At 60.6% G+C, this 24,067-nt stretch overlaps 1 protein-coding gene across 5 annotated transcripts in view; it reads left to right on the plus strand.

Annotated features, from left to right (window-relative positions):
• MAD1L1 (mitotic arrest deficient 1 like 1) overlaps positions 1-24,067 on the plus strand; it is a 314,290-nt gene that overhangs the window by 137,233 nt on the left and 152,990 nt on the right. For 4 of the 5 annotated variants that reach the window (XM_079945107.1, XM_079945106.1, XM_079945109.1 and 1 more), the window contains one exon: positions 10,586-10,730. In XM_079945107.1, the coding sequence (XP_079801233.1) occupies positions 10,586-10,730 (145 nt within the window). Of the gene's footprint in view, positions 1-10,585; positions 10,731-20,203; positions 20,319-24,067 lie in introns of those variants that run through there. The other variant, XM_079945110.1, reaches the window with a different exon arrangement.

A 24,067-nucleotide genomic window follows, 5' to 3' on the forward strand; every position in this document is an offset into this window, starting at 1 on the left:
TCCTGGGCGCTCGCCGGGCCCTGCTCCTGCGAGGAGATCGACGACATGCAGGGTGGAGTTCGCTTGCTTTGCTCACCTGTAGAGCTTGATTCTTGGTGATCCTTCCGTATCTAAAGGGCTGCGTTTGAGCTTGAGGTTCGGTTCCGTGCCCCTGGGAGGAGGTGGCTGTGAAGTCCACCGACGGAGGGCCCTCCACGGGCGCGTGCGTGGCAGCGTCACCCCACCCCGCCTGCGTGTGGGGGCCACCTCCAGGCGTCCTCAGGGCTGCTTCCACCACGTGCTCCCAGCCGCGGGGCCCTCCCTGGTCTCTCGGGGCGATGCAGTGGTGGAAGGTCCTGACCTGGGGTCGTGACGGGGACCCCACCTGGAGCTGGGCCATCAGAAGTCACAGACGTGCCCCGCGGTGGGACCTACTGTGTGTCCCTGCCCCCACTCGCCCCCCCTCGGGCACCTCTTGTTGGCACCGAGCGCCGTGGTCAAGGCCCTTTGCGTCCGCGTCCCCCCCACGGGGAAGGGGCTGCTGTGCTGCCGTACGCTTACGCAGCTGGAGCTGCGGGCTCTGGGGCACCGTGTCCAGGTGCTGCTCTCGCTGCCACGTCCCCTTGCGTGTCCCTCCTGTGGGTTGTCCGTGCCTCGTGGGTGTGGAAGTCCAGGCCTCCAGAGGGACAGGTCTCTGAGGGCTGGGCCTGGAGCCGACGTGTCCTCGCTGCCCGGTCTGCTGCCTTCTCGTCAACACCACGCCTGGCCAGGGGTAAAGGCAGACGCTTCTGGAGGCCCCAGACCGCCCGCCTCTTGTTTTTTGACCCACCTGCCTCGGAGCGCAGACCGCATTCTGGCTCAGCGTTTGGTACTTGAGGCTCAGTACCTAGTACCGGTGGCTCCGCGCTTGGTCCCTGAGGTGGACTGCTTAGTGCTGGGTGCCCAAGGTATAGCGCTCAGGACTCGAGGCTCAGTATTCAGTGCCGCTGCCTGGACCGGGCCCTGGAGCGTCCCTCCGGGGCTGTTTTAAGCATGTGTTCAGCCAGGTTACCCTGCTACGGGGCTTCTCTGGGTGTTTGAAGCTTGTTTGCTTTTTCACATCCCGACCTCGTCTGTCCCGGACCTCTTTGCACCCCTCGGGACCCCTCAGTGAGGTGCACGTGAATGCCCCCGGCGTGCCCCTTCCTCTCCCTTGGTGGAGGTGGTTGACCCCGGCCTGCACCCCGTGCTCCTGACCCCCTGGGGGTGGGGGTGGGTCTGCCTTGAGGCGTTTGCCATCCTTGACCCAGGGAGGGAGACGGGGGGTCTGGAAGGACAGAGACGGGTGTGCTGCGGGGGCAGCCCGACCCTCAGCATCATCGGCCACGTGGAGTTCTGTGACCCTGGGACGGCCACTTGCCTGCCACCCCCAGCTGAAGCAGGAGGGGGAGTCGGGTGGGAAATGGGCAAGAGCACCGGGCCTGCTGTTTTGTGGGCTCTTCCTCACCTCCCTCGTGCCCACGCAGCCTGGCTTCAGAACCACCCTGGGCAGATCCATGGACGTCGCTGCCACAGGGGGCCTGGAGGCTGTGGCGTCTGTTCAGACCAGAAACAGGAGGATCCCTGGGCTCCGGATGTGAGAGGGTGGGGCGCAGTGTGAGGGGACAGTGCACTGGCTGGCGCTCGTCTCGTTGGTGAGGGGTCCTGTGTCAGCAGTGCCCGGGGCCAGCCAGGCTGCTACGAGCTTCTGTGCCGTTAGCTCCACTTGGCGGGGCGGGGAGGGGCCGACCGCCAGTGGGCGGAGGCCTGTCCGGACCTTACACCAGGCAGAGCGCAGTGACCGGCAGCCCGTAGTACATAGTTCTGCCTTTTCAGGCCCCAGAATCTCTGTCACAGGAAAGCAGCGTAGATGCCACGTGAGGAGCGGGCCAGGCCGCGCTCCAGCCAAACCGTGTTTCCAGAGCAGGCGGCGGACGGCTTGCCGAGCGCGGTGTAGAAGGTCCCTCTCCCTGGGCCCTGTCCCGTCTGCGGGCCGTGTTCCGGACCCGCATCCTCAGGGATGCTGTGGGGCTTAGTGAGATGGTGCACGTGAGAGGTCAGAAGGTCACCTCCGCTGCAGGGGGCGTCTGCGCCACCTGAGCGAAGGGTCACTTTAGTTACCCGTCCACCGTCCTCCCCCTGGGTTGTGCTGAGAGCCGGAGCTCGAGGGTCCAGGGCAGCTGCTCTGCAGGATCTGAGGGGCCGACTTGCCCTCTGCTCCCTGCCGTGTCTGCGTCCTGAGTCCCGGGGGCCCCCTGGGGTGGGCTGAGGGCATCCTGCTGTGAGCCTGGCACCCAGCACTGGGCTGCTCCCGCCGGCCTCGCTTGGGCTCCCCACCCCAGAATTTGGAGTCAGCCCCACCCACCCGTGCGGTTACAGGTTGGTAACGGATCAGCAGAATTGGATTATTCATTATGGCTGGGCTTGAATTGAAATTGCAAAGGGTAATTTTCCTCCTCACATTTCAAGGTCAGATGAGAGTATTAACTGTGGCCTCTGTTTATCTGGGAATGCAGATTGAATTTGGCGATTCGCATTGATGAGATGTTGGGAGTTGGGCGGAGGAGAGGTGACAGGGAGGCCCGCTGCAGCCCCCAGGCTGCCCCTCGCTGTTCCTTTGATTGGTAATTACTTCATCCTTTGCCTTTTTCATTCTCTGGTTTTGTTTCCACTGTTTAGATTTTTTATTTTTTTCTGAGAAATGTGTAATGACACCTGGAGGCATTTAGGATTGGAATTAGATGCTGTACGTGAAGACGGCTGTGTGCCAACGCCGGGCCTGGGCATCCGGGGTGACGGGCGAGGCTCACGGCTCCTCTCCTAGGGGGCCCCTCCTGAGTCTGAGCAGGACCCAGAATGGAGGGGCTGCCCACCTCCTGTCTCCCTGGTCCCCTTCCTTCTCCGCACACATGCCGAAGCTACCCCTTGACCAGACTGACGGAGCCCAGGGTCCCACTGCTACGCCCAAGACCTGCTCTCAGCCGTTGGTCCAGGTTGGCCGTGCGGTGAGAGGGTGCCCACGCGTGTAGTCGGGGCTCTGGTCTGAATAAGAGCCTGGCTTGCGTCCATCGGCTGTGTGTGCCCCGTCCGGGGATAGGGATGTGGTAGCAGTACCCTTCCCACTCGGGTTGTGTGGGCACTCAGCGGGACCCGGGGGTGCACGAGCATGCTGGGCACCACGGAGCTCCCCGCTCCTGATCTCTGCTTTCTTCTCTAGTCCCGTGTGAAGCTTCTGAAAAGGAAACGGTGGCACAGATCTCAACCAGCTCTTTTCAAGGCGGTCTCTCCCTGGACGCGGCTTCTCTACTTAGCTGGGTGCAGACGGCGGGTCATCCCGCTGCACCCCGTTAAGGCAGCAGCACGGGGGCTTCACCGTGTGCACACTTGGCATGTGCTGTGCGCTCTGCATGTGCCTTGTGAGTGTCCCCGCCACCCTGTTAGGCAGATGGCAGTGGCTTCCCTTCATTGCTGAGGAAATGGAGGTTCAGAGAGTTTTCTGAAGCACCTGACCTCCGACGCTGAGGGACTCGTGCCCGGCTCTGGTGAATCTCTGTCCTGGGGAATCAGGGCTGCAGTTGCTAGTTTCCCTCCAGGAGCAGCGGTGGGTTTCCGCTCCCGTGATTGCACTGCCCCCGGGACACACCCAGGCTCTGCGTGGCAGGAACCTCTCTGGGCAGGGGCGTGGGGGTGGGAGCGGCGTGGCTCGGCGCCGACCCCCGCTGTCTGGGAGAGTATTTCCGAAACCAGTACCTGGCTCCGCCTGACCGTCCGCCCTGCCCTGCTGAGCTGCCGCGTGGCTCCTGGCCAGGCCCGTGGACACGGCGGGCGTGGCTCCCTGCAGCTGAGTGACGCTGGGTCTGGCCTTGGCCTGGGCTGTCCTTCAAATGCAGGAGGCTGTGGAGTGGTTAAAGGGGAGTCTTGGGACGGGTGAGGTTTGTGTGTTCGGTCAGGAGGGGTGACGGGTGAGCAGGCGGCGGTGGGGGCCCGTGAGGAGGGGCGGCCTGGACCAGGTCTGGGGGTGCAGATGCGGGGAGCCTGTGCTCAGCGTGTGTGGGGCTGTCAGGTCTGCGGAGCCCTGGTGGAAGGGAAGGGGGGGCTGTCGAGGGTGAGTCCGGGGCTCAGCATGCACGGCTGTCAGTGGTGACGCCCTTGGGGGCAGGAGCAGACCCCCGGAGGTCGGGGGCAGCATCCAGCCCTCCCTCCCTGGTGGGGTCCTGTCCTTCCCTCCGTGTGGAGCCCACTGCCGGGTTCCTTCAGGCCCACCTGTTCCCTGTGCTGATCTGGGTGGGTTCTCGTCGTCTCGAGACCCCGTTCGGATACTGACCCTTGCTGGTCTGTATCTGCAGCAGCTCCCTTAGAGGGTCTTTGCTCCAGAAGTGCTTCTGTGTTGGTGGCCCTGCCCGTCCTTGGCCTGTGGCCCACGCCCACCCTGGCCCCTCTTGTCTTTCCCGCAAGTGCGTCCTGCAAAGCGCCGAGATGAGGCACGGCTGGGCGAGCACGCGGGTCCCGGCTGCGGGCACCCTTGCTGCCGTTTCGGTGTCGTGCAGCTTCCCGGGCAGCCTTCAGGACCGGAACGTGGTGGACCCACCAGAGGACCCGTGGGCTTCGTGCGGGATCGCGCGTGGGGCCTCTGCTCCCGCTGCTGGCAGCACGACCCCGCTTCCTTAGAAAACCACCAGGGCCTGTGCTCAGGGTGCTGGCGGAGAGAATTTTGGGAACCGAAGCCTTGATTGGAGGAAACTGGAGGTGCGGGTACGAGAGCGGCCGCGTGGCCCCTCCTCTGCCGGTCGGCGTGTGGTCTGCTGCTTTGCGGTGTCCCTCCATCCACTGTTCATCCGCCAGGCCATGGCTTCCGGAAGTGAGCCCCGAGTCTTAGCAGTGAGGAAATCTGCGTTGCGTGGGCACCCCCAGCGGTGCAGCGCCCCTGCCGGTTCCCTCCCGAAGAGCAGGCCGGCCTGTAGCTGAAGCCCTTCTGGCTGGAGGCCGGCCTCTCTCCAAGCAGCCCTTCCCATCCTCGGGTAGCTCTGAGAGCTGGCCACCTGGAGGCCAGCTGTGCGTCCTGTGCCCTCTGTGCCCCTGCCCTGTCCTTCACAGCCAGCGAGTCCCGAGCGTCCTCACCGTGCCCTTGGACGGCCTGGCACACACGGCGCTGCACCCCAGGGCTCCGTCTGGCTGGGTCTCATCCCTGCCGGTTTCTCCCCGCTTCGCCTGCTGCCACAGGCCGTCTTGGCAGTCCTGCCCATCGAGCTGGTGGTGACCCTGCTCTCAGCTGAAACCCTGACCTCCGTTCGGTACGTGCTGCAGCCCAGTCGTGTCCCGAGTCCCGCGCGTGTGCCGGCCGCAGCCCCGTGTCGTGTCAGATCGGCCAGCCCTTGCCTGCCCTGTTCTGCTGTGCCCTGTCCTTTCCACGACCCTCCCTTTCACTCTCTCCACAGGCAGGCGTGGAGGATTTTCAGTTTCTGAGGCTCCCCTGAGGAGCTGCCCTCCCCCTCCGGGTGGCTCTGGGGCCGGCCTGTGAGCCCTCACGCCCCAGACACACACACACAGTGAGTCACCTACGTGGTGGTGGCTTGGCTTGTCCTGCCTGGTGGCCGGGACACACGGGGCACAGAACTGGAGAGACTGGAGGTCGGGCACCGTGTCCTGGTCGGGGCGGAGGGGCCTCGACTCAGTGGCAGCCCCCGAGGCCTGGTCACCCGTCTGTGGGACGGGGGTGCTTGGAGAGCACGTGTGTGGTGGGTTTGAGCTCTGCTCCTCGGAGCCCCAGCGTAAGGGAGCTTAGGGGCTTTGCAGGAGTGTGAATTAAATTCTGTTAATATCATCCTAGTTCGCTGCTGAAGTGTAGCCACCAGGGATCAGTGTGCGCGTTCAGTCTTGTTCACAGCTTAACCCGCAGGGCCCCGGGCGGGTGACCGCGTGCCCTCGGGGAGGTACTCGTGGGCAGTCGTCGGAAGTAAAGGTCTTGCCTAGTGCCATGTGTCCGCGTGAACGTCTCGACCACATGTCGCCGACTGCAGGTTTGCTTGCCTCAGAGCCGTTCTTGGTTTGAACGTGGGCCCGGCTACGGCTACCGGGTGTTTCCGCCCTCCATGCTGACCTTCCAGGCAAGACTGGGTGCCAGGCCCCCGGCCCACAGCAGCTTGGAGCGAGAGCTCCGCACAGCGGGGCGGTCCTTCCTGGGGTCGGTTGCCCCGCCCCGTCCGCGTGCTTCCTAGAGGAGCTGGCCAGCCCTCTGGGCCTCCTGCCCCGCAGGCGAGTGTCACGGCACGGCCCTTGGCACCGGGATGCTGCGGTGGCGGCTGGAGGTGCGGTGCGAGGCCAGGGCAGAACCGCGCTGAGCGAGAGAAGGTCGTTCAGGTGTTGCCTGCAGCTTCACAGCGTGCGTGTCCTTTCATCCTTCCTTGAAAGTAGATATCCTTAGGCTGGGGGTTTTCTGATGAAGATGACATTACAGTGGGCTGCAGCGGCCCGTCACAGTGCAGAGAGGGGTTCTCAAGAGCTCAGGCCTTACTTCCTTCCGCAGACGCCAGCTCAGAAAGGTCCTGATGGATGAACGCCCTCTCCCCTGAGAACTGAGGGCTTCATTTTGAACTCCCAGAGGTTCACGGAAATGCCACCGACTTCAGGGTTCAACGTCAGCACGGAACCAGAGGTTTAGTTTTTTATGGGTTTTCTCCTCTTTACTTCACAAGGAAGGCCGCGATTGAACTGGAGGGCGTTCCGCAGGGAAGAGGCGGCCATGTGGTGCTGGCGCTCTGGGTCGGGCCTCCGTGGCTCGGGGACCCACAGGCCTCTGTTCGCAGAGCGGTGGCCGACGGGCCTGCGGCCCAGGCTGCAGGAGGCCCTCTCTGGAGAGGCTGAAGTTGTGCTCTCACCCCCCGGCACACGAGGACAGGGCAGGGCCGCCCGTTGGCAGGTGTTGTGAGAAACCCCTTTGGGGCACTTCGGGGGGAGTTATTGGAAACGTCAGAAAACGGCACTCCCGTACAAGAGCAGGCCCTGTTTGTGCCAGTTCGTCCACCCCTTGTCCGCCGAGGCCCGGCCGTTCACGGTCCCTCCTCTCCCGCCCACCGGGACGTCCCCACCCTGCGGGGTCGCTCCCTCGAGCACACCCTGTGCTCTTGCCTGCTCCGCCGAGAACCTGTAGACCCAAGCCAGCGCCTCCTGGGCCGCCCCCTCCACCCGCGTTGTTCTGAGAGGTCCTGTCTCTGCGCTCCGTCTTTTCCCCTCCCGCTCTCTCCTGCCCTCTCCATGCGGCCCTTCCCGGTTGCTCTTCCTCCCCTTTCCGTCTGTGCCCTCTGACCCCTCCTGGCCCCTGGCGCACACCCAGCGGCTTCAGACCCCGTCGTGCTGCCCTCTGGGGCGGTGCGGTGCCCTCTCACGTAAACAGAGCCTCTGCCCTGCTCTGCTGTAGACTCTGGGTCCTTCCCTGCTTTCCCTCCCTCCCGAGCTGATCACGTATTTGCCGCTTCTTGTCCGTCTTCTGCCCGTGGCAGTCCTGCACTCCAGCCTCCCTTTCCCAGCTCTGCTTTGCCAGCCGGTGCCCTTTGCGGCCCGCGCGGAGGGGCGCTGCCGGGAGAGCCGCAAGGCCGCGGGGAGGGAGGCCTGTGCTCACTGCTTCTCCCAGAAGGGGGTTCCTGCCGCTCCCTTTCCTGCCCGTGGCGCGGGGCAGCCCTTCCCCTCCCGGCACCACCCACTCCGGCTGGTGCAGGCCCGACGGCAGTGGTGCCCCTGCAGAGGCGTGGGTCCCAGTGCTCTCGGTCTCCAGATGGAGCGATTTCAGGGGACCCCAGCTTCTCCCTGAAGCTATCCGGGCGCCTCTTTCTCCTCTTTCACTTACCAGTGAGCCGCGCCCTGGGTTAAGCCTCTGCTGCACAGAACGCACGGCGTCTTCCCGAGACCCGCACCGTTGAGAACGAGAGCCTGGGGGCTGGGGCCCGTGGTGCCGCTTGACCCCTGCTGTCTCTCCGGGGCTGGGCCAGTTTGTCACCGGGGCTCAGGAGAGTCAGAGCCAGGCTGCGGCGGCCCAAGCAGCGCTCTGTGGGCAGTGCCAGCAGCACCGCCTCCTGTAAGTTGCCCAGGTTGGTTATTTAGGTCTAGTCCAGCTTTAAAAAAAACTGAGTACTGATGGAACGTTAGGCCTCATGGCAGGCCTTGGAACTCGGGGTGACATGGGGCTGGCGAGCCTGAGGGTGGAGCGCCTCCACGGGAGACCCCAGGAGACCCCGGCCCGGGCCGAGCGCCACTCGGGCCAGCCTGCCGGGGGCTGCCCTCCCAGGGCTGCTTGCTGGTGCCTGGGGTTGTGTGTCCTCTGCTGCATTGCTTCCCGTCTTGGTTTCCTGAAGAGCAGGTCGCACGGGGAAGGACAGGTGGTTTTTCTAAGCGGGCAGGAGCTTTGCCCACCTGGGCCCCGAAAGGCTCGGTCGTCATCTGTGGGTGCTGCTGGACGTGTGACTGGCACTGTGTCCTGCACTTGACATACTTGTTCTTGCGACATCTTGGGCCTGGTCTGGGGCCTCAGGCCCACCCGCGTTTTAGGGGCCCACACAGTGAGCTGGCGGTGACAGGCTAGGTGCAGGTGAGGTGGCCCTGGGCCAGGCCCCAGGAGTCAGGGTCTCCAGCTCTCTGCAGGTGGACAGCAGTTACTCTGTGGCCTTCATACCTGCCCTCGGGGGGGAGGCCTCCAGACCTCTGTGTGGGGACGTCGTGCTCCCGAAACCCTGGGTCTTGGGGTTTGTCAGTTCCCACCAGGGCTGTGCCCAGAAAGCCTGTGCTCAAAGCAGCCCCGCCCCCTGCAAGCTGGCCTCGGCAGCTTGGACACGGGAGCCCGAGTTCCTCTAATTAAATCACACGGCGGAGCAGTGATTCAAAACGCTGTGCCCTTGCCCACCTGAAGTCAGTGATTCCAGAGTTGATTTCACAGTCCTTGATTATTAAATTGGCGTATGAATAGTTTTAAATTGAACTAGAACTCAAAGCGGCCTCTTTAAATGTCTGTTTCAATGAATACTTGCACTTGTTTTGTTTTACTTTATTTTACATCTTTGGTTATGAAGCACGTAGAAGTGGTAGGTGCCCTCGGCCAGCTGTGCAGGGGGACTCGCTCTTAGAGGAAGGCTTTCCGCGGTGGCTGCGAGGGGCGAGGTGCGGGGCCCCGGGTGAGAACGCTGCTCCGGCTCTGAGACCAGGCGTTCCCTGAGTCTCTTACAAAGTCCCGTAAACGCGTGTTCCACGTTTACTCTCAAATTGTAGTTAGCTCTTCAAAGAATTATACTAAATTACGATGAAAAGTAACCCCATACTCACTCAGATGTGAAATGGAAGAAATTAGCACAGCGGAGACCACCTCCAAAGAAAGCGTTGTCTGCCATCCCTGTGGATTAAGGCTTTCTTGAAATCGTGTAATCAAAGCAAAGAAAGAAAAAATTGGATGCCAAGAATGATACAAGATGCAGGTGGTGTTGTCTCTAGCGCCCCTCAGCTCCAACTTTTATATTTTCGAAGTCATTTCGTTGTCACTGGGCGTCACCCCAGCTAAATGTTACAAATAGCACCTTGTAATATAATCCTGGTAAGATCTCAAAAGAAAAATACAGAAGCAGAATATTAAAGGTTTGTCTTGGAAAGAGGTTTCCTCTGCTTGAAAGAAGAGCGTGGACACAGCGCCCTCGGCCCATGCTTCACGGCTCACCCGCCCACCCGCCGGTGGGGTGAGCGCCTCCTTTTCCTGGGGCGTCCTCCCTCCCGGGAACTCTCCTGATCACCGTCCCCTCAAAAAGCCGGGGGGGTGTCTGCGTGTGGGCACCTCCCGTGTAGGTGGGGCAGGACGGGGGTTCCTGAAGCCTGTGTGGGAACAGGCAGGGCAGAGGACGGTCCCTACAGGGTGTGAAGGACTGATGGAGTTTTGAGGGAAAGAGCGGCAAAGACCAAACTCTGAAGATGCCCTGCCAGGAAGTTGGCATGTGAGCCCATGGGTGCCCATCCGATCTGCAGTCTGAGGGGCGGCTTGGTGGCACCGGAGGCTGCCCAGGCGAGAGGCTGTAACGGTAACCGGAGAACAACATCAAGTGTGTGAACTGAGGCAGGGCGCTGGCCGCGGAGGGAAGCGCGTGCCCCGGGGTCTGCCCCCTGCTGTCGGAGCTCTGCGGGGGGGCTCGACTCTGCAGGATGTCTGTGGAAGGGGCCCACCCTGGGCTGGTACTTGACGCCCCCGCGCCGCACGGAGCTGCGCATCTGTGGCCGACTGCGGTCCGGGTGGGCAGCGCCTGCCCTGGTGATTCAGCTCCTTCAGAGGCGCCCTCCCGAACGAAGCCCGCGTTGCTGGCGTTTTCCCCATTGTGTGTGGAGCTGAGCTTCCCTCCCCCGCACCTTCCGTGTTCTGGGATCACCCTGGGCGACTCTTTGAAATCCAGAAGCTCCTGAAAGGCTTTAAGTAGCTATTCAGAAGTGAGGAAGCGACAGCGGGCTGGTTGCACGTGCGGCTCTATTTTGGGACCTGAGTGACGTGGGCCGCGCTGGGCCTGGGGGCCGTCACTGGGTGCTGTCCTGGGGGCCAGGCCTCATCACTCTGCCCTTTTGCCTCTTGCAGTGCCCGGGGGCTGGAGAAGGCCAGGCTGCAGCTCCAGGAGGAGGTCCGCCAGCTCAGCAGCCAGCTGCTGGAGGAGAGGAAGAAGCGGGAGATGCACGAGGCCCTGGCCCGGCGGCTGCAGAAGCGCGTCCTGCTGCTGACGAAGGTATGGGGCGCCTGCGCGGGGGCCTGCCTTCCGGGCCAGCAGCTCCCGGCCCGCCCCTGCCGTGTCCACGCTTAGTCTTCTCTCCAGGCCCCCACGTTTGCCAGGGTCTCTACCAAGTGCAGTGCACCCAGAGCCACCAGTGCTCTGTGTCCCCACTTCTCGATCAGTTAGACACGCACAGCGCTGCCTGTGAGTCACGGCTCACATCAGACTGAGCTCTCCCCTCACCAAAGGGGAGAGCATCTTGGCGATTTAGCCAGCCTGTGCGTTTTTACCCTGGATTGCTCTGAAATGCAGACCCTGGGATTCCCTGCTGGGCCTCTCCTCCTTGTGAAGGGCAGAGCCCGGGGCCTTCACGCACTGACCTGGGGTATCGGGATGTCAGCCCCGACCCCCTGTGTCTCACGGTGGGGTCAGCCCTCCCTCCGGCCTGGTGGGCAGGTGCAGCCTTTCCCTCCTTCGGAGCCCAGGGAGCGCAGGGTAGACTGCAGTGGGAAACTGTCACCTGTGTGCAGGTGCGCCGGGCGGGATGCGTTCCTGCTCCCAGCTCCGTCTGGGCGGCCGGGTTTTTGCTAACTGTGCTGAGCCCGAGGGGCTCTGATGCCTGGCTTGATAACGCACAGCTCGCTGGAGCATGAATTACGATTTTTGTGTGAGAGAGCATTATTTAAAATGTTGCCTTGGATGCTGAAATTTCAGAAGACAAGGAAGGAAAAAGCCAGAAACTGTCCCCAGATGTTCTCTAGGCGAGGGTTGGGGTTGTCCAGATGCTGGCGGACTCCTCCCACCTGCCCTCAGGCTGACAGTGAGCGGCCAGGCGGGCGCGCTGACCTGGCGGGCTGGGGGCAGGGGCGTCCCCCTGGGAAGTTCCAGGAGTCACGTCTGACAACTGTTTGCCTGTTCTTGATTGTTTGATAAAAACCTGGGACCTCCTGGTCATGAAGCTTTTAGGAGGCAGGTCACATTCCGGCTGCTGAAAGCTCACCGTGTCCCGACCTCTCCAGCACGTCCCCTGCCGTGTGTGTCACGTCACTCGAGCTTCCTGGGGTCAGGCTTGGCCGACCTCGACGCCAGCCTTGCCGGTGGCCCCACAGGGGAGACGCCTGGCGAGTTTGCGAGCTGTCCTCGTGCGGGGCCCGTCGGTCTTGTCCGTGTCGTCCACGTCCAGTGCCCGTACCGCCCAGCGAGTGTCCTTGTGGGCTGGGTTGGCGGCCTGGCGGCTCTGCTTCACCAGGGTCGCACCGGTTCACTGGTACAGGTCCCGCTGGTGCACCGGGCGGCCCCTCAGCGGGGGCATATCTCCAGCGCCGCGGGCGCCGCGGCCTCGGGATCCATCGGCACCTCCGTGATCGTGCGCTGTGCCTGGCTTCCTCCTCGGGCAGTTTCTGGCCTTGAAGGTCACTGCCCTGGGCTCCCGAGGCAGGAAATTTCCACTCCTCTCTTCCCCCTGCTCAGCAGGTTGGAAGCTGATGGCGCTGTTTGGTCTAATTCGGTCCTGGCCCTGGCCCGCTGCGCTGACAGGCGTAGCTCTGAGAGAGAGGTGGGGGGCGGTACCGATCGCCCGGCACTGACAGGTGACTTACACCAGCTGTGGCTCGGAGGCACGTTTGCCGTGGGTTGGTGGCCGGGTCAGGCGCGCGGGGCCCACCTTGCCAGCCGCATGATTAAGCTGTTCGTCTGGCCGGTCTGCAGAGGGCGGCCAGGCGGCCGCTTTCTGGTTGGAGCCGAGCACGTCCGGCCCCCCACCCCGCCCCGCCCTCGGGCTCGCACGGCGGCTCCCTCGTGGTCTGCGTGCTTCCCGCTCGAGGCACCTCCAGGGCGGCAGCTGTCGGGTCTCGAGGGTGCTCTGGTTGCTGATCTTCCTGTCTTCCTTGGGAGACACTCCCACCCCTCTGGGAGCCCCCGGACCAGCTCCCTGGGGTAGGGCGTGGCGAGTGCAGTGACCCGCCCTCCGCTGCGGCACTGGGCCAGGTGCGCCGACAGGGCTCTCCTGCGCCCCATCGAGGGCTCTATTTGCGTGTTTGACATTTCAGAGTACAGTGCTTGGAATGTGTGATTTTATTTTGAGACCTTATTAAGCATCTCTAGTCTAAGGGCTTAATTGTTACTGATAGCTAAGAGTGTAATTACCTTGGTAAAATACCATGACTATTTTAAGCAATTGAAAATTGGCTTCCAGAACTGGGTGAACACAAACCATTTTCCTATTTGAAATGAGCTATTTCCAGCGTGCCCCTAATATTCCACAATATGGTTACAGAATTGTATTTATAGACTCTAAGCAGTGAAAGCTAATTTATAGCATGAATTTTTTCAAAAAAATGAAAGTAAAAGCCCCCCTTCCCCCTCTTTCCTACACCCCCCCGACCCCCATTTCCTAGTGGAGCAGCCTTCGGAGGAGGACACCTGTCATTGGTGTCTTACCTCCAGGGTCACGGTCTGGCAGTGATGTCGTCCCCCCGCCCCCGTGGGACCCCCGCTGTTGCTGCTTAAGAAACAAATACGTGGGCAGAAGGTGAGCTTTTGGGAAATTGAGGCAGGAAGCACATGGGGATGTCCCAGAAGAGGCCAGAGCTCCTCTTGCCTTGTGTCCAGAAGAGGCTGTCCTGGAGGAAGGCTCCCGGGAGCAAGTCTCCCTGGGCCGGGGGAGCAGTCTTCGCTCAGGGGTCCGTCGACTGCCGGGACTCCCTCCCTGCCCAGGATCGTCGTTACGCCCAGGAGGCTGCCCTCAAGTGTCCTGGTCCTTTTCTGACGGAGGGGCTTTGGTTGGCTGTTGGCATTTGTGCTGTTTACCTTGTGTAAACCTACCTCTTTATGTTCCTCGTGTTCGCTTGACAGCTTTGAGAAATCACCTGTGGTTTGGCAGGAGCTGTGTGATGGTGAGTCTTGTCCAGCTGCCGGCCAAGCCGCAGTGGGGTCAGCAGCTCAGCAGCGGGGAGGCCCAGGCTTGGGCCAAGGGTGGCAGGTCCCTGTGGTTCTCCGCTGAAGCCCAGTGCCTTCCAGAGCTGCGGGCGCCGACCCATGAGACGAGGAGAGTAGCCTGTTCGCTCTGAGGTTCTCCATTCCTTCCTGATCTCAAGTAGCTCAGCCCTGCAGGGATGAGGGCAGTTCCTGCTTTGTACGTGGAGAAGTTGGGGTGTGCGTTAGGTCAGAAGGAGTGGGGAGACTCCTGGGTTAAAGTCAACCTTCACATCCTTGAATTCTGTCCTGGACAGCAGGTGATGAGTTTTCTGGAGGGAATATAGGCAGGTGGTAGGCTCTGTGTCCCTGGTGAGGGCAGGCTCGGCGGTGGCCCCGCTTCTGTGGGCACGTCGAGGTGTGGGATGCTGCTCGCAGAGCCTGTCCCCACAGTGCCTGTCCCGGGGTGCACCCCCACCCCCAGTTGTGGGAGAGTCCCGGCCCCTCGGGTCTGGCTCTGGTTTGACTCACTGGTGGGCACGGAGGTACCAGCTCGTTGTGTGAGACCCTGGAGCCTCGTGAGGTGCGGGCCTCCACGTCCTCTCTGTGAAGGGCCCGCTCCCGCCTGGCCCTCCCGGTTCGGGGGTTGTAGAGGGCTGTTTCCGCCCTGAGCCGGTAGGAGTCTTGGTTGGAGACGCCTGAGGCAGACGTCCTCTCCTGGGCCCTCCTCACTCCTCCCCGTGCCTGGGGATGGCAGCGGCGGCCGCCTGCGTGCGGCCCAGCTGTCGGCTCTGCTGCCTTGATGGCGGCTCCTGTGGCTCGTGGTGGACTGACCTTTGGAGGCGAGGAACTCTTCTCTTCCCTCTGATTTACTGTCTTGCCTTTTACATTTGGGTGTCACCTGCACCTGGAGTTGGTTTCAGGTGTGAGTGAAGCAGGTGACAAGGTGATTTTCCCCATTGATAGTGCCATTGGTCCAGCACCGCTTCTGGAAAGACCCCTCTGTTCCCTGGGTGTGGTCTCGTTGCCTTAAGTGTCAGTCAGTGACCGCCGACGGGCAGCTCAGCCTCTGCGTCCTCCGTTCTGCCCATTGGTTCCGTCTGTCTTTCTGCCAGCGCCACCCTGTCTCCACTGATGCAGCTTTATGGTGCTTTGGTGTCTGGTAGTAAACGTCCAGGTTGATGATTGTTCTGTAAGTTTCTCGGGCTCCTTCTGGTCCTTTGCACGTCCTTATACATTTCAGAATAAATTTGTCTGTTTACACACAAAAAATCTCCTGGAATATGGTTGGGATTACAATGAATAAACTAGTTTGGGGAGAAACGACACCTGAACATTATTTCGTTTTCTGAACCAGAGCATTATAATTCTTCCGCTTCTTTGGATCTTCTTTAACTTCACTCAGCAGCATTTGGTAGTTTTAGGTCAGGCGTCTTGCGCGCTGCTAGATGTCCCCCAGGTGTTTTCTGTGTCGATGTAGCTGTAATGGTGTCTCACGGACTTTGCCTTCTCTGTGTTGGTGCCGGGCTGTGGAAGTGCAGCTACGCGTCTGTACCTAATAGTCCTGCTAAATCCCCTAGCGTGAGAGCAGGTCTCCCCGCGGACGAGCCTGGCTGCCTGCGGGTGCTTGGCTCACGCAGATCTCAGGAAGCTTCAGCAATTCACCGCTAAGGGCCACGTGTGCCGCTTGTTTTCTGTAGATACTCTTTATTGGATTAATGAAATCCGCATCTGCTTGTAGTTTTCTAAGAGTTTCTCTCATAAATGCCTACCCATGAATTTTGATGTGGGTTATTTTTATTATTCTGTTGAAAATATTTCCTCACATTCTTTCTGGATTTGTAAAGGCCGACCTTCAGGCAAGGTTTACATGTTCTAAGCTCAGAATGTAGGCAGATGGGAAGGCTGGAAAGGAATCGAAAGAAAGAACCCAAAGTCATTCACTCACTCTGTCCTTCACTTTGTCGTTGCACAGATTCTTATGGGGCGTCTGTTCTAGGCACCGCTTAGGCGGCAGTAGGGTGGGCAGGGCTCTGAGCTCCTGGGGTCTCCCTGAGGTTGAGAGGGAACAAACAAACAGAGAAGAGGAAGCCGGAGAAGCCAGGGAACAGCGCCCAGTAAAGGAGGAGACTGCTAGAGCCTGGTGGGTGGGTTAGTTTTATGTTCTTTAGAACACAATTTTAGATGCACAGGAAGTTGTGACGATGGTAGAAAGGGGGGCCCCCATGCATCTTCCACCAGCTTCCTGGGTGGTAGCATCCTAGGTGATTCTGGTGCAGCATCAGGACCACAACTCACGTTCCTACAGTGTGTGCGTCTGTCCGGTTATCACCGCGCAGATTTGTGTAAGCACATTCGAGATGCAGGATTGACCCTCCACCCGTGAAGGCCTCCTTGGGCTGCCCCCCAAAGCCACCCTGGCCCCCTGCCCTCACCCCAGTCTGTTCTCCGTCTCTGGAAATTTTCGCAAGAACATTGTGTAAATAGAATCAATCATACAGTATGTGACATTTTTAAATGTTCATGTTTTAAATTTAATAACTTTTATTTTTTAGAGTAGTTTAGGTTTACAAAAAAATTAAGCAGAAAATAGAGAGTTCCCACGTCTCTCTTCCCCCGCCCCACAATCCCCTACCACTGACATTCCTGCATCAGTGTGTGGTCCGTTGTTCCAACTGCTACACGAACTAAAGTCCACAGTTTACATTAGGGGTCACTCTCTGTGCTGGATTCTCTGTGGGTTTTGACAAATGGTTAGTGTCGTGTGTCCCGCATCACAGCATCACACAGGGCACTTCACGGCCCTCACGGTCCTCTGTGTGCATCTGGGCACCCCTCCCTCCTTCCTCGCCACGGCGACCCCCGATCCGTCGTTTCACGTTTTCCAGAAGGCCGTGTAGTTGGAGTCCCACGGTGTGTAGCCTTTTCAGACTGGCCTCTGCCACTCAGTACTGTGCGTTTCAGGCGCCTCTGTGTCCTTTCTTGGCTTGAGAGCTCCCTTCTTTTTATCCTCAGACGAAATCCATTCTCTGGATGTGTCGCTGTTATTACCCGTCACCTACTGGAGGACACCCTGGCTGCCTTATTGAATAAAGCCGCTGTTACCATCCATGTGCATGTTTTTGTGTGGACGTAAGTTTTCACCTTAAATACCTGAATCGTAGAAAGAGTGTGTTTAGCTTTGAGTGCTTTTCACACCAGCACATCCTGCAGTAAGTCGTTGGCCTCTATTTTGTGAAGTTTTTCACACACCGTATTTTCTTTCCTTTTTGTGGAAGCTCGTTGAGGCGGGGGTATTTCCGTTTTACTGATGAGACACAGAGAGCAGGCGGTGATACTAAACCTGGAACCCGGGTAGGCGGGCCCTGGCTCTTCTGCCACGGCCTCCTGCTGGTGTCACCCTGGCCGCCAGGCCTCCCTCCCAGGAGCATCTCAGTAGTGGCTGCTGGCACTTTTACTGTCTCAGCGTTTTGTTTTCATTACACCTCCGAGCATAACTGGGGGGCTCCTAGAACCCCTGGGGGCCTGGCTGTGGCGTGCTGGGGCCCCCGTCTGCTTTCCTGTGGCTGGTGAGTGAGGCATGCGGCAGTGGGGACCAGGGCAGTGCGGCGGGGCGTGGAGGGTGCTCTGTGGCATGAGCACATCTGATACGCGTTGCCCCGGCTCCCTGGGAGTCACCAGGGTCGCTGCAGTGTGGGCACCCCCTCAGCAGCACCTGTCCTGTTGTCCCCACGTCCTCCGCGGTGGGAACCTGCGTGCTGCCACCGCTGGGCCTGAGCGTGGGCATGTGGCTGACGCCGCCGTGTCCTCATCGAGGCCCCTTACCTTGGAGAAAAGCAAATTATGTTTGTTTCTCTTGCAAAAGAACATAAATGCCACCAGCTGCTTTTGCTCACTCATGTTCATCCTCTTCCCACATCCTTCCTTAGAGTCGAGCTTCCTAATCTTATTAGAAGGATTTCTCTCGTGTGCCTCCTTTTTAATGCTGAAAATTCTTGGTTTGGGTAGCACGGAAGGAAACGCTTAAGCAGCTCAGAACCTGCTCTGTCTTCTGAGAAACGGAATCCTTTGTGTGCTGTGGCTTGGTCTTTGCCACCCCCCGAGGCGGGGAGCACGGGCACCGTGGGCCCCCCTTCCATCTCAGCACATTTGCGGCTCCAAGCGCAGCTGGGATGCTGGGGCTGGTAGGGGTGGAGGGGGTCAGGTGCTGGATTCTTCCCCTTTTGTTTTTCATCGTGACCTGACAGCAGCCCCCGCGCGTGGCTTATTCTGCATGTTGACATTGGCATCACGCGTGGATGGTGAGAGGCTTCTGTCTCTCGACCGTGTGTTTGTTTGAAAACCTTCCTGTTGGGGCCACGGAAGTGGGCGGCGTGCATCTGGCTTGTGTAGGTTTGGCGCCTTCAGGGCCGGGCAGGTTCTCAGCCTTTCCCGTCCGTGGGAATCTCGGCCGGCCCTGGTGGGTTCAGGCAGCTGTGGAAGTCCCAGCACCACGGCATCTGAGAAGGAAAGCCCTGGAGCCGAGGCTGAGCGGCCACGTCTCAGGCCTGACCGTGACCAGGTGTGGGCCGTCCCTCCTGGGGCCTCGGCCATCAGCGCTCCCCCGTCTCTGTCCGGGCGCCGGCCCGTCCTCTCCCTCCAGCCTGCTCTGGGAAGGGGGGCTCCAGGCAAACTGAGAGACCTCCCGCCAGGTCCCCTGGCGCTCTGGGCTTGGAAGTCACGGGTTTCGCAGCCAGGCCTTGGTGACTTCTCAGTAAGCCAAGAGGAGTGGTGGTCAGACGGGTGACGTTGGGGAACGCGCGGGGGTGTGGGCAAGGGCTGAGTGTGTGTCATCGTCTCCCCACCATCCCCGTGAGAGTGGTTACGTCGCCTGCAGAGTGGCTGACCCAGGCTCCAGTCCCGCTGGGACCCTACGCTGGCCTTTCGGGAGGAGCCCTGAAAGATCTTGAGGGCACAGGTCGTTAGCGTGCGTATGAATCACGGGGCATCTCGGGAAGGGGCCGAGTTGGGGGTTAGTTCTGGGCAGTCCCTGAGCTCCTGCCTGTCTGACCAGCACCCGGGTGATGGCCTTGCTGCCAGTCTGTGGACAGCGTCACGTAGCAGAGCCCAGTCCGTTCCAGAGATGGGGTAATGGGGACCTGGGACGGAGCAGTCCCAGGATTTTCCACGGCTAAGACATTAGGGGCAAAATGTGTTTGAGCCATGAAGTGGCTGGTACAGATGGCAGATCAGCAGTCTCCTGGTAGGTCTGTAGGATACCCGCAGGCCTGAGCCTCCTACGTGCCCACACCTGGCCCGGCCCTTGCTCACATGCTGCCCTCCTGGATGGCTGCAGCCCTGGCCCCTCGGCTTCTGTCCACCTCCCAGGGGGACACGCACTCTGGTGTGTTCCTTTGCTCATCTAGTTGCTGGTTTTCACAAATGCTCATTCCGTGCCTTCCATGTGCTGGCGGCCTCGGTGGGTGGCTCCTGAAGGGTGGGGCTCCTTCGGACCCTCCTCCCCTGTCCTGTGCCCCGTTTCCCTGCTCCCAGTTAGCGGGAGTCTCGGGAGTGGGGTTCTGCCGTCCTGCCTGGGTGTCTGAATGCCGCTCTGCTCCCAGGCAGCAGTCTGTCCAGTGGGGCTGGCCTTCTCTTCCGAGAGCTTCTCCTCGGAGCCCAGCCACCTGAGGGCTGTCCCCCTCCTGCTGCCCCGCGCCTGCCCTCCTGGCCGGGATCACGCTCTCCGCCTGTCGGTAGGGCGCAGGGGCAGTGGTATTTGCATTCTGTAAACTCAGGTTCAGACTCAGCCTCTGATTTTTTCTCAGAGCGCCTCCCTCCACTTTTCCTGACCCTCGAGAAAAGCCTAGAGGACGGGTAGTGAGATGCCAGCCGGCCTGTCTGCTCGGCCCGGCACCTCCGCCTCCTGCAGATGAGCAGAGCCCTCTCGGCTTCAGAATTTGATTTCATACATTAACATTCTTGTCCTTTCAGGTTACCTTTCCAGGCTGACATTTCTATTATATCCATTTAAGTAAAAAAGCCCTCCTGTTTTGTTACAGGAAATGCCATATGCGAAGTTATTAGAAACGCAATCTTGTCACCAGTATTATCACATTATCCCACCAAGGGGGCAGCTGGACTGGCTCGTGGCAGAAAGAAATTCCAGAGAGAAAAGCAATTTCAGGAAATATAATGAAATCAAAACAAAATGCCTTCCGTCCCTCTCCAGTTTGAAGGTGTTTATTGAGATAGGGCTTGTGGTTCTGCGGGAGAGAGGTGCGCGCGGGCTGCCTCTGGCTGCTGAGGAGGGGCTGGATGGGGCGGGAGGGGCAGCCGCGTGCCCTCCGCCACTCAGCCCTGCCTGCCCTCCGCCACTCAGCCCTGCCTGCGGGCTCCTGCCGCCCGGAGCCTTCCTCACCTGGCCCTCCGTTTGGAAGCTGCATCCTGCTGGATTCAGGTAACCCATCTCCGCCTGTACTAACTAACTTCTGTGCCCTCTCAGCGGGAGCACAGCTCCCGGCCCCGCCCGTGCGCGCCTCGGCTTCCTGGGCCCCGAAGCCTTGGGGCTGTGCCGCGGAGGCGGTGTGGGTCCTCTCAGAGCACCGCAAGCCTGGGCCCGCATGGCTCCCCTGCGGCAGTCCTGGTGCGGCGTGTGTGATCCGAACCCAGTGCGCTCTGCTCCGTGAACGCTGCCTGGCTGGTGGCGCTGAGGTAAGTGTCCCCCGGGCCCTGGCCTTGGAGACACAGCTCGAGTGCAGCACTCTCCCTCCTGTCGTCTTCCGCAGGAGTGATGACCTGTGTCCCCATTTCATGGTAGCGGCTTCCATCTGAGTAAGGGTGTCCTTAAAAAGGACGTTCAGGTCACACCCTGCTTCTGTCACCGGCCTCCTGGCCTGTTCGTGCCCTGGGGCTAGAAAATGTTGCTGTCCCAGCACCTGCTCCCGCGCCCCGCTGCATGTGCTGTGCAGGTGCGCTGGTCTCCCGCCGCCGCAGAGGGCCTCTGGGTGTCTCTGGCCCCCCCGGGAGGGCGGGCCTCTTCTCCGGGGCTCACCGACAGCGGGCAGGTAGCAGGCGCTTGGCGCACGGAATCTCGGCTCAGTGTTGAGTCCCTCGTGTGACGGGCAAGGAGACCGAGGCCCAGAGAGGGCGACTTGCCCGGAGCCCGCTGTGGACGAGGAGCAGCGCTCCTGCTGCCTCCGGCGCCCGCGAGGGCGGCGCTCTGTCACTACCCACCCGCCTCCGAACGGGCGGCCCGCCCACCGCTTCTGGCTGCCATCGAGTGGGTGGGCTGCGAGATCAGATTGCGGATACAGATGTGTCTGTTTGATGCTGTGCCTTAAAATTAGCGAGTTGGGAAACGGTGCTAATTCCTCCCCCAACAATGAAGCTTAGGAGCAGAGGCAGGAGGTGAGCGTGGAGGCGCTGGTGCCGGACGCACCGGGAGCCTTGGAGACAGTGGGTCTCGGTGCCTCAGGCAGCTTCCCACCTGCTTTGCCCCCGGGCGCCCTGAGTGTGGTTCCTCCACGCACTCCGGAGGGCACCCCATCCTCCCCCAGGGGCTCCTCCCGCTGTCCCCTCCTGGCTTGCTTGTGGCCTTTGTAAAACCGTTGCACTCTGCGCGCCAAGTCCGTGTTAAAAAGCATGTGTGTGACCCGTGGTCGGTGATGACGTGTTCAGTAATTAAGTATGAGTACATTCATTTTTAAATTAAAAAATAAGATTACTTATAAAAATTAGTGCAAGTAGGATTTCCACTACTTCCCCGCACCCGAGTTGCCCTGCACACCTCGTGGGTTGCGGGCTCCCTGCGGTCACATTTGTGGGCGCTCCCGGCTGGTGGAGGGGAGCGTGGCCCTGGCCATCTGCTCGGGCTGCTCACAGGGTGGGGGCGCGGGCGGTGGAGCCCCCGGGCACCGCCCCCATCCCCGCTCCTGTGTTTCGGGCTCTTCCCTCCGAGGTCAGCCCTCCCGTGGAGCGCGGGGCACGGCCTGTGGGGCTCCGACTCCCACGGGGCTCACGTGGCATTGGCTGGGGTCGATGAGGCAGGATCCGAGGGTTCCCCACCCTCACCTTTACTCCCTAGATGCGTCCGTGTCAGCGTGTAAAGCCCAGCAGCCCTTGGGACCCCCCCGAAGAAGGTCGCCTTCAGCAACGTGCGCTTGTGAGGCCCTGTGCCCGTTCTCTTGCTCGTGGCTCCGGGAAGTCCCTCGGGACGGGTGGGTGCCCACGGGATGGGACCTCGGGCAGGCCTGAAAAGGTGGGCTGGCAAGCGCTGGCCAGGTCCTGTCATTTGCAGTTTTGACATTTGTTCATGGGGCTTGTTTGCGTGAACTTTGAGTTTCTAAAATACTGCATTAAAGTATTCTGTCTCATTTACTCTCACTGAGCCGGGCACCCCCCTCTCCTCACTGGTGACCAGACCGTGCTCACCCTCCAACTCCTGGGCTCCCACAGCCAAGGCCCGCAGCAGTGGGGTTAGTAGTGGAGAATCCCGGGGTGCCTGAACTAGAGAAGAGGGGCCGTGTCCAAGCGCAGCTCTGACCATGCGGGAGACGGAGGCCTGCCGGGCCCGGGGAGGGGCCTCTACTCACTAAGGACGCCTGCGCGCAAGCCTGGGGCCCCCTGCCGAGCCAGGAGGGTTTGGGAGCCCTGGGAGGACGAGGCTGCATTGGCCACAAGTGTCCTTCCGTACACTTTAAATCCCCCTTGTGGTCGTGGAGAACTCTTCTCTTTTTAACTCAATTTCGAAGAAATCCAAATCTTTGAATAACCTTCATCCTGAGAGGAAAGGAAGTTGGCTGCAGGTGAAAATTGATGGTCACGCTCAAAGACATGGTTCCCCGCCAGGCAGCCTCTTGAGTGTTGCTGCTAAAAATAGCCACAGCGTCTTGCTGGTGGCGTTCGAATTGTCTCCAGGCCGCTCCTGGTGATTATTTCAGTGTTAGAGGTGCCACGGCCTCGCTTGGCTGTTCTGGCTCAGGCCTGTCTGCCCTTGGCCTGGGGAGGCATGGCCTGGCGGGCCTGACCTCCACCCCTGTTGCCCTGTCCTTGGTTTCACTGCCCAGATTAGGGATCCTGGAGGGACCCCGCACTCACACCCTGGGGGCAGGTCCCACGTCTTCGGTCTGGGGCCCTGGGCCTTCCGCATCATTGGCTCCATCGTCCCCCCACCCCAGGCTGCCTCTATCGGCCAGGAAGCCAGGCCTCCCCCAGCTCTCCCTGAGGTTCACCCCTGACGTGGGGATGGTTCCTGGCTGCTCAGCTCAGCCGGGAGCTGTAGCGGCCTCGGAGGTGACAGCACGGGGGTGTTCAGTGAGGGGGGTGCGACTCGTGTGGTTGACGTTTCCCCGCCACCCACGCTGGGCAGTGCCCGGCACCCCCCGTCTGGCCTGACTTCCTGTGCCGGGGTGCAGGGCAGCTGTTCTTCCCCAGGAGCCCATGGCCCCCTGGGCTGCTCCCCTCTCCTCTTCCTCCCTGGATGCCTGGTTTTCTCCACCTCTTTTCTTGAGGGACCTGTAGCTGCCCTAGGTGTATTGGTATCCAAAGGCCAGCGTGGCCCTCCCTGTGCACCTGGTCTGGGGAGGTGGCATTCTTGGGGCAGACTCGCTCTAGATTCTCTGTTCTGGGGGGAAAGAAGAGCCTGGGGCTGCAACTCAGAAAACAGTTGGAGCCTAAACTCTGTCGCTCTGTACCTCTGTCTCTCGCAGCCAGACCCCTCACCTCTCTCAACCTTCTCTTCCTGTCCTGGGGAAGGAGCCCGCTGTGCCCTCCCCCAGCCGCCCTACAGAACCGACCCAGAGATTGACTCTGGGAGCTGATACTTTGAAAGTATTTTTAAAGTATAAACTAATATTCACAAAAATGTGGTAGTTGAACAAACATTTACAGTCGATTCTGCTATAACGTGACACGTGTGTTCCTAAAACTTACCCTGCTACACAAAATTGCTCAAAAACTTCATCGGTGACGGTACAAAGGAGGGAAGAACCCGATGAAAATGGTAGCACAGTTTCACACGTGTCCAGTGATTGAGAAACAGACAGAGACCACAGTGAACACAGCACTAGGCCTGGCCTAGACTGGGAGGTGCATGTGGCTGTAGGTGGGGTGGGCACCGGAAGGGGGCAGCGGGGCAGGCCGCCTGGGAGGGGGCAGGCGTGGTGCAGGTGGGCCGGGCGCCAACGATGGTCTGGGATGCTTCCGACCCACCCCCACCGTGCTCAGCCGCTTCTGCAGCTGGGGTCTGCCTCCTGCAGGCCGGCGCCTCCCAGCCCCTCCCAGTGTTGGAACGCCTGCACCTCCGGGACACACAGCAGAGCTGGCCCACCCGCCCATCGCCCACCGCTGGCTGTGCAGGGCCGCACCTATCCTCATCTGTCGCGTTTGTTTCCCAGTAAACTCTGTCCTTACCTGGTGTGGGGCCTGGGACAAGCAGGCCTTCAGTAAGTCGTCCTCACATT

This window comes from Stenella coeruleoalba (genome assembly GCF_951394435.1).
Source record: "Stenella coeruleoalba genome assembly, chromosome: 15".
NCBI lineage: Eukaryota > Metazoa > Chordata > Mammalia > Artiodactyla > Delphinidae > Stenella > Stenella coeruleoalba.